The sequence below is a fragment of the Chlamydotis macqueenii genome, chromosome 21 (genome assembly GCF_036417535.1).
Source record: "Chlamydotis macqueenii isolate bChlMac1 chromosome 21, bChlMac1.mat, whole genome shotgun sequence".
Lineage (NCBI taxonomy): Eukaryota > Metazoa > Chordata > Aves > Otidiformes > Otididae > Chlamydotis > Chlamydotis macqueenii.
Window position 1 is genome coordinate 8,755,093 of NC_141576.1, and position 13,701 is coordinate 8,768,793.

General features: G+C 47.6%; 1 protein-coding gene across 2 annotated transcripts in view; it reads right to left on the bottom strand.

The window, feature by feature from the left end:
* Positions 1 to 7,517: 7,517 nt before the first annotated feature.
* The window catches only part of CDC42 (cell division cycle 42), a 28,547-nt gene continuing 22,363 nt past the window's right edge, over positions 7,518 to 13,701 (bottom strand). Inside the window, exon 6 of one of the 2 annotated variants that reach the window (XM_086764362.1) lies at positions 7,518 to 8,939. In XM_086764362.1, coding sequence (XP_086620488.1) covers positions 8,850 to 8,939 — 90 coding nt within the window. In that variant the 3' untranslated portion in view covers positions 7,518 to 8,849. Of the gene's footprint in view, positions 8,940 to 9,575; positions 10,438 to 13,701 lie in introns of those variants that run through there. The other variant, XM_086764363.1, reaches the window with a different exon arrangement.

Here is a 13,701-nt window from a genome sequence, read left to right on the forward strand (position 1 = left end):
TCTTAAAACCAAACTCTGGATAAAAACCGTATCACGGTCCCCTGCTCCTGTTCACCGGTCTTTCTGTCTCCTTCTGCTTTTCAGAAAGCAGCGTGGCTTTTCCTCCGCAGCCACGTTGCTCGGACACGGCCAGACCTCCCCGTCAGTGCAGGAGCACACCGGAGACCTGGCCCTCGCAATCTCCTTGCAGGAAACGAGCAGCAGTCTCTTGGCTGCCAGCACGATGCCTCAGCAGTTTCTAAAAGCAGTGCCTGAGTCAGACAGTCCCCAGGAGAAAGGAAGAAGCCAGAGCATGTTTACAGGGCGAGCCTTTCACATGCTGTTAGCTCCTACCCGTATTCAAGTATCCCCTCTACGCCCAGCACAGCCCCGCACCTCCGCGGCACGCATGCAGCCCACAAAGGAAGAGCTGACTGTGCTGGCTGGCCACGGATGAGAAGGATGAAACCCTCTGAGGGCCAAAGCAGTCACTTGTCTCGCTTGGAAGACATCAGTTCTCACTTTGTGCGTGAAGGTGCTCGCTGCAAGCTTCCAACCGTCATCTGATGTTTCCGGTTCTGCCTGCATTAGCCCTGCTCTGCGCCCAGGGCTGCATTTAAAAGGAATTGCTCCTCATCCTACGCCAACCTTTGGATGCAAGGAAGGTACGCAGCTCAGAACTGGGAGAGGCAAGTAAGAGACACAAACAACTCAAACCATGAAGAAGTAGGAGACCACCCTGCTGAGAGCTCTGGGAAGCATGCTGCACTGCGCTGGCACCTCGAGTTCCCCTTGGGTACCAAATTGTGAAAGGTGGGAGGGAACAGATTCAAGGAACAAATGACCCAAACCAGGACTGGCCACAGAGCAGGGGCGCAGGACTTTTTGAAGGCTCCCACCTGATGAGAAGGGGAAGAGAAACGCCTTCAAACCAGCAGAGCATCATGAAGGAGGGGGCAAGATACCTACCTGCTTCGCTGCTGCCACCGCTCCCAGCAAGGGAAGCTCCCCACTTACCTGATGCTCCCAAAACATTCAGGGAGAGTCAAGAGCTGCGAGCTTCTCCTGGGTAAGCTCCCTCTGGCTGTAACCACATCGCTGGAACACAGGGAGGCGACATCTAGCACCCTAGACTCTAAATCCCATGCTAAATTCAAGGAATATGTAGGCAGCATGCTGCTTACTACCCATCCGTCTCTCCAGGGCTGTATTACAGATAAAGTAACCATTCCCCTCCGCGCGCCTGCGAGGGAAATCCCCTCCTCATACAATCACAGGTATGCTCCAGTGGGCATCACCACCCCAAAAGAAGAGCTGTGGATATCCTCCCACATGTTGAGCATTCACAGGTTTTCAGTGCCCCGGACTTGTACAGAAACCGCTTTTATTCAGGAGAGAGAGGAGCCGGGCTTTTCAGCAGCAAAGTTTGCAACTCCTCCACCGCTGGGACGTCAGCACGATACCTGCAGACGCTCTACGTTTTCCCCCAATTCATCCGCTGTAACTGCTACGAGGGAAATATCAGCCCAGCAGACAACAAGCAGACATCACACAAACCTGCAGAGCGTTCCTCCAGCTCCGACCAGTATCTCCAGTGATGGTACAGATGGGACCAGTGCACTTGTACTGTGGGGTTTAGGCTTTCTGCTCGCACACTTACAACTACATCTTTCACACGGGCACTTCTCTTGCCCGAAAAGCAGCAAGTGGAGGGACGGAAGGAGCGAGCAGATGCACACGCACATCCTGTATATGCTACTCAACCCTCAGCAGGTCCCAATTTCCTTGAACCCAAGGAAAAGCTGGAAATTCAAAGCTAAGAGAAGGAAGTATTTTCACACATGCATACAGTCTAGAAGTCAGGAACTTGAGATCCAGAATTGAACTAGATAGTTACTGTTTATCTAGTTTATCCCAGCACAAATACCGGTGGCGAGGGATTAGAGGCGATGGCAAACCTGTGCTTCAGAGCTCAAGCCCATCTCTTCCCAGAGAGCCCAAGCAGCTGCTGTAAGGCCTTCAGCACCCTGACACATCCAGTCTCCTCCCACGCAGATACCAAGCTCTGTGGTCCTTACAGCTGATTCATCTAGTCCCTCATCAGGCTTTATTAGCAGCACACACACGGCCCAGGCACCGCTGCAGGCCATCCAGGAGGCCCAGAGGGCTGCTGGAGCGAAGCCCGCTGTGTCCCACCCTGCCGGCTCCCACTCTGGGTGTTGCTCAGTTCCGGAAGCTCCCTGGGTGCGGTGCGGAGAGGGCTCAGTCCAATTTGCTGCAGAGGCTCTTACGAGCGGCTGACGTCAATAACGCAGGCTGATTTTTCATCTCAGTCCTTCGGTCTGAAACCACCAGAGGGCAGCTTGAAACGGAGCCATTTCCAGGCTCGGCCACGTTAAATATTCCATTTCTGAGCGCCTGACACCTGCTTGCCCAGCTACTGCCCCACAGTGACAGAAGAGACACCCCACCCCTCTCTGCCCTTTCAGATGGGCTTCAGGTGTGACGAGTGGTCATGTCTCAGGGAAGCCCTCTTCCCTGCGGCAAAGCAGTCCCAGAGGCCTGCCAGCACACACCGCAGAGAGTCTCCGTCGATTTGGTCCTTCGCTGTGATGCTCTCAGGGCTTACCTTGACCATTCAGGCCCAAGGGCTCCCAGTGGCAAGGAAAAGACTTGGCTAATTTCCAGGGACCACTGGATCAAGGGGGATCAGACAAATACACCGCCTTTGCTACTCTCAACCTCCAACAAAGCTGAGAAGCAGGCAGAGGGCGGCAGCATCAGGCTACGTCTAAAAGGAAAAAAATACAGAATCTATACCCAAGGGAGTCCTCAAAATCAGACAGGAGCCCTTCCCCTGCCCCTCATCCAGGCTCCTCTGTCTTGGCTAAAGCCGATTTCTTTTTTATCCTGGTCTAAGCCTATGAGAAACGTTTTTGTCTCACCTCTCTAGAGTGAGGCACCAGCTTACAAGGGAAGAAGAGGGAGGAGGTCTGGAGTTGACGGTGTGTTTATGACAGGGCAGCAGGATCTCCAGTTAAGATAACCTCGCCACTCAGCTCAAGCCTGTGCGCTGCTACCAGTCTCTTGCGCAATCCTGGACAAGTCATTGGGGCAGGAGTTCACAGGAGAGCTCCAGCCAACCAACACCTCCCTGCTCATGGTTTCTTTTTTCCCAGGCTGGGTTTCAGGAACTGATTCAGCTCATGAAAGGGACAGATCACCACCGGGACTAAGGTAAGAAAACCAGCAGAAACACACTGCCAGGAACAGGGGCCTGCGCCTTTCACCAGCTAGAACTCATTTACTCCTTGTTCAGTCACTTTAGGATTCTTCTTTACAGTTTTTGAAGCAGTACTTTCCCCTTTAATGCTTGATTGTCTCTGTTTGTTTTACTACTCACTAGCATGAAGATCTCCAGGCACCCAAACGGCAACTTGCAGTCCTCAGACAGGAGACCAGGGGTTGAAGAGGAACAACAGCGAGGAAGGTTTCTCGCAGGCAGCAGAGAAGAGTATGGGCAGCATGGGAAAGCATGGGAAAGCAGTGCACCTCCCCAGCACAGGGCCCCAGAAGCACCCCACAGAAAATAGCTGCCAGTGAGAGAGCCTGGGTGGCGTAAGTCGAGGCAACAGGAAGGCTGGGTCGGGGCAGTGCTGACACAACCACTCTCGCAAATCCCACTCGAAGTCTGTTTTTAAAAGGAGGCAGCTACTACCAGCTGCAAAATGAGACCTAGATGGTGGCCAAGTAACAGAGGACATCGCTGCCTCTTGGGAACATGCCAAAATCATCAGGCTGTTTTTAGCTGGTGTCTACAGCAGCAAACGGCATAGAGGGCAGGCGCAGATCTGCCAAGTGAAACCATACCCAACAGGAACACCACACGCTTTTCAGGGGGCCCTTCAAACTCGCTCCAGCCAGGTCCCAAAGACCCACGCTCCGTTCACTGCTGAAGGAAAATATCTACTTAAATCCTACCTAGCACAAATCCAACTAGCACGCTCCAAAAACACTCTGGGATGTGAAACAGAGCACATCAAGCACAGACAACTTGGAGATTTGCACGTCGATCTGACCTAACACACCTGGGAGTTCAGTTAGTCAGCAGTCAGTAGCTGCAACTCATCGAATCTCCCTTCTGGGAGCCCCTTAAGAGCGAGCAAGCAGGCAGACATAACCCAAGCAGAGGGAGCATCTCCAGGTCAGATGAGAGAGCACACTGCCTGGAAAGCCTTTCAGGCAACGGGCAGCGTTTGCCCAGCACTGTACTGCAGTCTGGGCAATGCCATGAAACAAACTGCTAAGGAGCTCAGGTAACTCAGTGGTGCTGGTAAACATGCGGTTGCTCCAAAAAGCTCTTCTCTCAGAGGTCTTATCAAATGTGCTCATCTTTCCTTACACGATACCCTACCCTCGTTTTAATAAGAGCCACACCTAGGGTAAGTATAATGCACAGTGCTGACAGCAGGAACCAGCACACTGCTGGGAAGGAGAAGGAGGAGGGGAGTAAAGAATATGGCTGAGCAAATGAACTCACGCCTGGGAAAGCTGCAGAGCTCAGCCTGTCTCACTGATCTCCCAAATGTTTAAGAAAAGATGACTCCAGCTGCATCTGTTGTTCAGCAGCACCATTTATTCCACGGTACAACACCATTTCCTGTTGCCTACAGGGAAACAGGCAAGGGAGAGGAAGAAAAAAAGCTCACGTCTCCAACGTGTTCCTGATGGCACAGCTCAGGGAAGCTCAGAGAGAAAAAAACAGCCACCAGTTTAACACAATCTGAGCACCAGTCTGAGGTACAGCAGCCATGCAGAGAGCTCCACCAGGAGCCAAAGGAACAGCAGGGCTCGTTAGATCAGTTTACAGGTAGTGGGAAATTTCCACACACTAACTCAGCAAGGGAGGGACCGAGCACAAGGGTGTGCTTCAAGTTATCTCCTCCTTGGGACAGCAACTGCTGCTCTGGAGCACTCTTCCCACCAGTAACCAACCCTGGAGTCCAACCTCTTGTTTGGGATTTCTGATGCAATTATGTCCCTTACAAGAGAGGCAGGAGTTTTCTCCACATTAAGTACTTGCCTATTTAGCTGATAGTCCTCAATTTCCATATTTCAACTCTGTCGACAACAGCACAGTGGGAAAACAAACTGATTCATGCTATTTGTCACCACAGCATACGTGCGTTTACCTGATACAGCTGAACTGGTCAGGCTGTGTGCACACTCCCACCTCCCCCCTAAGCCTCTACGCCAGATCTGCTCTCCTGCCTCCTCCCTTGCAGTCATTTTGGCATCAGCTTGACCATGAAAAGCAGGCAGCAGAGTCCACTAGTTCAGCAGGGAAGTATCCTGCAAGATGTTACATTTCCATGCAATTAGTGAACGCGATTGTCTCCCCGTACACCTTAACGGAGCTCACGTGCGGGGTGCTGTGGGAATACGCAGCCGAGGCAGGGAAAGAGGATGATCACCGCTTCAGAGACAACAAGCAGCTGCTGAAGATACACAGCCACTTGTTCGGAGTAACCAACAGAAGCAAGAGCTGTGTAATAGAAGAGTTACACAAATAACTGAAAGATTTCATTAGGAGATTGCTGCATCCCCCAGCTATTAGAACAAGAAGCTGCTTTTCAGTTTCTATGTAGCCTTCAGTCCTTGGAACAATTTTAATATCACTCTCAGACACCTTCCCATCAGAGATTTTTATCCCTTTACAAGACACCAATAACACAAGTAGCAGTTGGTTAAGCAGCCAGCCCAGACATCATGAATTATCTGAGTGAGCTACTAGAGTGTACCTCAAGAATCCTCTCAGGTGAGAAAGAAGACAGCCCTGAGCTGCAGGTGCACCTTCAGACAGGCGAGTCCTCTGTTGTAAAAACACAAGGCAGTCCCAGCCGTACCACGTACTTGCCACACCAGTATCAAGGGAAGTGCCAAGTATTCCTAGCTGCCTCCGAGACCTTCGCTTCCAAATCTGCTAGCTAAAAATGGCACTCTCGGAAGGGGAAGGAAGTGGTGCTTCTCACTGGTTTTGCCCGTTCTGCATGCCTTCACACAGGAAGGACACAGGCACTAAGGAGCTCTGATGAGAAGCTCATGTAGTCTTGCAACACAGCACACATCTCGCACACCCAGCTTGAGAGAAACCTCACTGCTGAGCTCCAGAGAAAAGAGGCACGATGTGAAAAAGCCCATGAGCTAAGTTGGTTGAGCTTGTTCAACCAATTCCAGCATCTTCTCCCCTCTCTGGGCTGGGACAGCTCTGTACTAGCAGTCACGGAGCCATCAGCCAGACTTCCACAAAGGGAGTGCAACACAGAGAGGAAGGAAGCAGCTCTGCTCTTTGGAAAGGATGTTTTTCCATTATCCAGTCCCTCCAGGATTCATTCCAGAGCCAAGCCTAACCTTGTGGCACCAAATTAACAGAACAGACTTTATTGCTTAGCTAAATGGACCTCCATGAAAGGACTGGCACAGGTCACTGCCAGAAAAACTTATGCAGAGGGACCAGAGAGCTACAGGCAACCCCATGTAAGGATGCATCCAAGACTGAAAAAGATTGACAGGGTAACTCTGCTGCTTAAAGCAGAAGTCCTAAAGGGTTCTTCCTCCACTTCAGAGGCAGCTTCCTGCCTGATTTCATGCAGGCAATCCCTTGGTCACCAGTCTTGCTGCTGGCTTTAGACATAAAAATTAGGTTTAGCTATTAGGAGGTGCAAAAGCCCAATTCAGCCTGCTGTAAGCACGCTGAGCAGCCACCAATCCTCAACTGCCACCAAGCACCACAAGCACCAGCAATACTTTCAACTGCAAGCCACAGACCTGTAGCCAAGCCTCCCCACAGAAGACAGCAATTAAAAACTGAACTGCAAAGTTGACCAGCAGCACTAATCACTATGAAAAGGGAAAAAACACGTATTTTACACTACGTGTTTGGATTACAGCCACAGAAGTCAGCTTCTTAAAATAAAAGTGACCTTTAATGAGGTTCTTTGGAATGTGTTTTAATAATTAATACAAATTATGCATCAGTGTAAGACTTCACCATTTCTTCGGAGAATTAACAGAAACGTGTAATAAATCCTGGATGGTTTTGAGAGACAGGTATGATGCCACTTGTCCCTTTAGGGTTTTTGCTGTCTGATCACGACCAGGGAACAACAGGAAGCTTTCACAAAGACCAGCTTCTCAACAGAAGAGGTGGAAGAGCCCAATAACCCCCAAAACACCAACTTTTAATATTTGGGAACATGCACAACAATGAGTGCTCCTTTCATGAAGAACAACCGTGCCCTCTCTTCAGAGCTGGATCCAACAGCAAAGACATTGCATCGAAGATTAGAGCAATCTTGACAGAACCAAGGCCAGCAGCAGAGATGAGGGAAGAAATGAACTGACAGGATTAAGCACTAAGGAAAGACCCAAACTAGCTTGCAAGGAGGAGAGCAGGGCTTGCAAGGGATAAAAGCCACATTTTACAAGTCCTTCATGTTCAAGAGAAAGGCAAGGGAAATAACTACCCTCAGGCAGGCTTGTGAAGATACTTTATGTTTAATACATCTGAAAAGAATCCATATACAAAGAACTTAGACATGAAAAAGCACTGGTTCAACACTAATGAGTCTACAAGAAATTGGAATTTTGGAAGATGGAGAAGATTCCCTAAGTCTTAAAAAACTTTGAATTTGCAAGCCAAAATATATTTTTGGTAAAATCCCTACAACACTGCAGTCGGTCTACGTAAAGACCCTGCACACAATCCTCCGCGGGCTGGAGCCCATCTTACAGGTTGAAGGTTACTATGAGCAAAATGCAGATAAAGGGGATTCCCTTAACTGGTCCCTATATGGTGCCAAACTAAACACTAGAAACCCCTCCCTGCAGTTCCTTCCTACTGACACAGGTCTCTCTTTCCACCCCTCCCTGAAGGATGCCAAGCCATCCAGTAAGAGATGCACCACCAGGGCCAGCTCCAAAACTCGTCTTAACACACACCAGGTCCTTTCAGGATGTCCAAAGAGCAGTGTACATGCTGGTCATTTTAAGTGTTTCTCTAATAATTAAGGATTGGCAGAAGATATATTTGTTAAAAGCCAACTGAATCAGTTGGGCATGCTTTAAAAGGGGCAGTTATTTCTTCATCACGTGACAAAAGCTTATGTCGTCAAGATTAAGGAAGGGACTGGCAAGCTAGTTTCAAGTCTGATGGTGCATCCAGAGAAAAGGATTCTCCTGTTCCTAAGGCTTCATAACTTAAAGGATGGGGTAGAAATTTATGACCTGCACAGTGGAAAGCCAGGGGAAGAGATACAAGGCAACTTCAGAGGAGATGCAGATGTATTTTCTACACTCCTCCTTCGAGGAGCACCAGCTTGGGACATTTTACTTTCCTGTATTTATCTTTAGTATTAAAGTCTGCTCACACCCAGGCTGCTGGCTGGCTGCAGAACAGCCCCGGAAGTTCTTGAAACCAGAACCAAGTCTTGCCAGACTGGCACAAGGGACAAGGCTTCAGTGAAACAGCCTAGAATTAGTCTGTTACAGAAAAAGTCATCACAAGCATGCCTGGATCTTAAACAAAAAAAAAAATTAGAAATGGTAAACAAAATAAAAAACTAGTACTGATCAGTGTTTTCTGATAATACATAATTACTCAAAGTTAAACTAGTTTGACTGAATTGAGGGGGCACTGGGGAATAAACACTAACATTCTCATCTCACATAGGGATCGTGTAGGGGAGATGGGAGTGCAGGGCATTTGTCATTATTGCGAAAACAAATTTTAAAATCTTTAGTTTGATTTCAACATTGCTTTTAGTATGACATCGAACACCAGCTTTGCAGAATGGGCTCTGGAGGGACGTTCATAGCAGCACACACCTGCGAGTCTTCTTCGGCTCCGGAGGCTCCAGGGCAGCCAATATCGCTTCGTCAAATACATTCTTTAGGCCTTTCTGAAAAGGGGCAAAGAGAGAAAGGGGCAGTCTCATTTTTGAGTTTTCACACAAACAAAACCACAGAAAGCCAAGTGGCAGACAAACCCCTCTAATGACGAATCGAGGTTTGCCATCTACCACTCGGAGTCTCCTTCGCTCAGCTAGGCTCTGTCCAAGCTGTGTGCTGTGGTTAGTTTCTTAGCACAGCCTCTGATTTTTCCAAACAGGAACGCTCGAGATCAGACCAGTATACTTCACAGGAAGCAAGACACACGTACCAAAGTCACCTCCTTAAGGCAATTTTTATGATTAGTTGGCTACTAACACATTTCACATGCTAATGACAAAGCTGCATTCAAATGGAAGAGCTCGATCTGGAGCACGCCAGGTACAGCGGTGCAGACACCCCTGCGTCAGGGGAGAGGAGAGACAAGGCAAGCATGCAACGATAGATCGGTCCAGTACACGCCGGATCTGGTCAGGCTTCCGGCCCCAGACACCCAAGGGTTAGAAGCAGCCAGGTAGAGCCCAGAAGCTGTGCATGGTATCAGAGGAGTCAAGGTGGGAGAAGTAGGAAGCAGGTACCGTACATGGCGTTAGGTGTTAAACTGAAGCCAGAAGTGCAGATCGGAATAAAGCTTCATCAGTCATTCATAGAAACAACTGCAGTTTTTAATTTCAAAATTTAAAGACAAGCTACAATTGATGCTTTCTCCTTAAAACAATAAAAATCAGAAGCATGATAGTAAGAAGCAGCTTTACATCTTACAGTAAACAGGCTTTAAGGATCTATCATTGAAATTAAGAGGTCTACCATGTTAGTGAAAGCGAGAATTTTAACAGTTCATAAAGCAGTAGCAAGTACATTGATATTTCCTTCCCCCCAAGGACTGACAAATACTCCACTACAGCACAGACAGCCAAAGCAATAGCAACAGAAAAACATCTCACTGCACAAAGGAGAACCAGAAAACCCTTCACATTACAGCGTCACTTGCAGATCACCGTTTCATGTACTTTTGTCATGCAAATACAGTTAACAAGAGTCACAAGTAGAAATTGAAAAAACACGCATCGTTTCTTCCAGTTGGATTCAGGAAGATCAAACATCACGTCTTATTCTTTTGATCTTTCTTTAAATAATGATGTAACCAGATCCTTTCCCCCAACAGCCTGAATTATAAAGCTACCCACATCTGGCAACCCAAGCAGCAGAGAGTTAAGCGAGTCCAGTTCGTGTTCCACATCACAACGTTTTACTAACGAGCTTAAGTACGGTTTTCAGTCCAAGAGCTAATACAGAGGTTGCTCTAAGATGGTAAGCAGACACAACAGCTTCCAATCAAGGCGGTTTTATTCATTTTTTTAACCAGGTTTCTACAGTAGTGGGACAGAGGAAGCAGCAGCAAGAGGGGAAGGAGAAAGTTTAGAATATACAGCACTTCCTTTTGGGCTGAGTTTCCGGAGGCTCGAGGGCAGCTAGGATAGCCTCATCAAACACATTCTTCAGACCTCTCTACAAGACAGAGGGGAGGAGAAAAAACAGCAGCCAGGTTAGAGGATTAGAGAAAAACAAGCAGATACAACGAGCAATCAGGATAGACCAGGCTGAATTCACAGAGGCAGTAAACAGATTTACTTTGCAAAAAAACCAAAGTAGATCCCAGGAGGAAATCTCATTTAGATGACCCAGAAGTCAATGTCAGAGGCAGACAGAGCACGTGACAGCGTCAGACAAAATGAACACCCAGAAGGGCAGAGGCACAAACACAGCGGCCGTTGGCAAGAACACGGGGGTGGGAGGGGCCGCACAAAAGATGGTGGTTTGCACTGGGCTGCTGAACATACACTTAGGGAGCTCGCAGGGGAATAAACACCGGCAAGAGCAGCCTGCCCCACCCCAGGGATCCAAGAGGCCAGGCAAGCCTTTTTCAGTCACCCACGGCGGATAAGCAGGCACCTCAGATGTCCAGACTCGACTGCTCCCAACTTGTCCAGAGCAAGGCTCCGAACAACTCCTCTGCTTTGTGAATTCAGCCTCTGAATAACTGAAGATCTCCAGATGCCTGGGAAAACGGGATCTGGGATCGAAGCAGTACCTCTCTGGTAAGCCATCATCATCTTCAGGTACCAGCTATCAGACTTTTGAGAAGCGATGCAATACCTTACCAGTGCTGCTATTCTGACATTGAGAGCCAGCGCAGCAACGGTGCGTTTCAGTTATTCAGTCCAGTTACCAAAGCAAGTTCAACCACGCCAGTCGCGGGGAGACAGAAATGGCGACGGGGTAACTGAGCTCCAACACCAGGCAAGCAGTCACAGAGCCGCAAGGAGTCTGCAGGGATCACACCGGGGCACGAAGCATGCGCTGCTTTTGCTATAAGCACAACAACAGGACCGCTGCCGTGTGTTAGCGCTCCCGCACAACTCTGCCGAGTTATGTGCGCGCACCAGAAGTGAAACCTGGCGCAGGTTACGCTAACTGGACTCGCCTAAATCTACTGTCATGAGTGCAACCTTCCTAAATTCAGAACAACTGCTTTAACCCAGTGAAAGACAAACAGAAAAGCTTAAATAACTTCCTGTAAACAATTGCAGCCTTTGCAAAAATTAAGATTTTAGGTTTTTTTAATCAATCGAATGTAACTGGCTTCTCCCTCACAGGTTAGACTGGCTATATCCCTTTTAGGTCTTTAACCTTGTTTTACTGAAGCACATACATGGGAGTTCTCCAAGGCAATTCCATCTGGAAGCATTTAAATCCACCGTGTTACATGCAAGATTAAAATTGAAAGAACAGAAGTTAAGGAAATTACCATGTACAATCATCCTGTACATCGTTCCCCAGCAACTTTTTTTTTTTTTAATGAGTTGCAACCCAGGCTGACAAAGAGCTAGAGACCTCAAATAAATAATGCCTATGTGAAGCCTGAGAACTAATTGGATTTTCTTTCTCTGCGAGAATAAGGCTCTAATATAAACTCAATTATGTACTGGTAGATTAAGAACCCAGGCAAGCCAAGAGTCAAGAAAACATGCTTCCTTAATTCTCCTACTCAGGGACTCCTCTTTTGTTTTCATATTGCACATGAGAAATTAATTTGTCTAAAAGAATGGAATTTAGGATTTGTTTTGAAGGGCCTAGCAAAAAACTAGGGTAAGGGAAAAGGAGAAAAAAACAGGACAGGGAGAAAACAGTGAAAATGGCACTGGGGTCAAAAGCCTGGATGATCCAAGAGCAACCACATGAAGGGAACTGTGTTCAATACCCTGGCACAGAGGCCTCAATACTCCGGTTAAAGCAACACAACTCCTGTGCTGCACTGGGGAACAGGTTGAGCTCAGGCTCCCTTCACCCCCTCCATTCATAGGCAGCTTAAGACACTTTATAAATCTGTCTCAGAACTGTCAACCCAGCATCAAGGGGAAAAAAGGAACTGAATTCAAAGTTCTCCCTTGCGTTAGGTACTAGCGTTGAGCTTCAGAAAGTCCACTCAGACATTTAACTGCTAAGTGGAACAGAAGCAAAATAATTTTCATTGTAATCCGTTTGTCAGTCACCCCTTCCTAACACCAAAGCATTATCCACTTTTTAGAGTGGTATTGGGTGCTATTCTCTAGAGAAAAGTTGAAGACGGACATGAAAAGTGCCTTCATCACAAGAAGGGATTCCAAAACCTGAGGAAAGGGGAGATTGCAGTACTGATTCGTTTCTGAGTCATCCACACGCAAGGAGGAGAACATACTCTATCTTTACTAAAAGACTCAAACTCAGCCTCTTAGGGCTCACCTAGTACTTTCAGAGCATCCACTCTTCCACACACACAAGCAAATTCTTCCTCCCAGGAAAAAAAAAACCAACATGCTCTGGCTGCATGAAAAGTTATGGATTACTTGCTACTGTGGTGTCAAAGTCATTTGTAAATTAGTTGGAAAGGAAAACAAAACACCCTAGACTGCTGAGCTGAACTGTGTAGACAGAAGCCAAGGTAAAGAGAGGCCAAACTACCCAACCGAGTCCAGCTTTAGTTGAAATCAGCTACTACAACGCTGCCTTGCAGGTAGGAAAACAACTCTCCTGGCTGGGAAAGGCCGTTGACTTCTGTGTTTAGCAAGCTGCCAGCTAGATCACTGCCGGAAACTTCAAACAACTCTTCGCAGATAATCTACAGTCCTGTTTGGCTGCTATTACTGACAGACTGAGAAAAAGGTGTTCTGTGAGGGGAGTCAACAAAAAATGAAGGAAGAATAGGGCAGATGCAAACAGACTAGTCTCCCAGGTGAGAAGACTCCTCAACCTTCCTCCCAGGTTACTTTCGATTCCTAAAATGGGTATACAAACACTAGCACTCCGGAAAAATTCAGCTTCCAAGTGTATAAAGCTGTTCTCTGCAACAGATACAGTTTAGTCTATCTGGAAATAAAAAGAATGGATAAACACTGACATTTTTAATCATATCAACTCTTACTCTGGTAATTCTAAGTGCTTCTATGCCATTTGAGCAGACTAAACAAGGCAAGTTTAAAGCTACAGAGGAAAGGGTGTCAGTAATACAGGACAAGACATCCTGGTAGGGATTTATCCAGCTAGCAGGTTCTACAGCCTAGTTAGCAGCAGTATTCAGGATGTGCCAGACACCATCTAAAATGGTCTTCTGGGACTGAACATACCTAAGAATTACAGCTCAAGCACAAGTAACCCTCAGCTTGCGTGTAGGCAGTAAGGAAGCACAGCCAAGACCACCTTTTGGTCAGAGATTCCCAGGATGAAGTGCAGTGC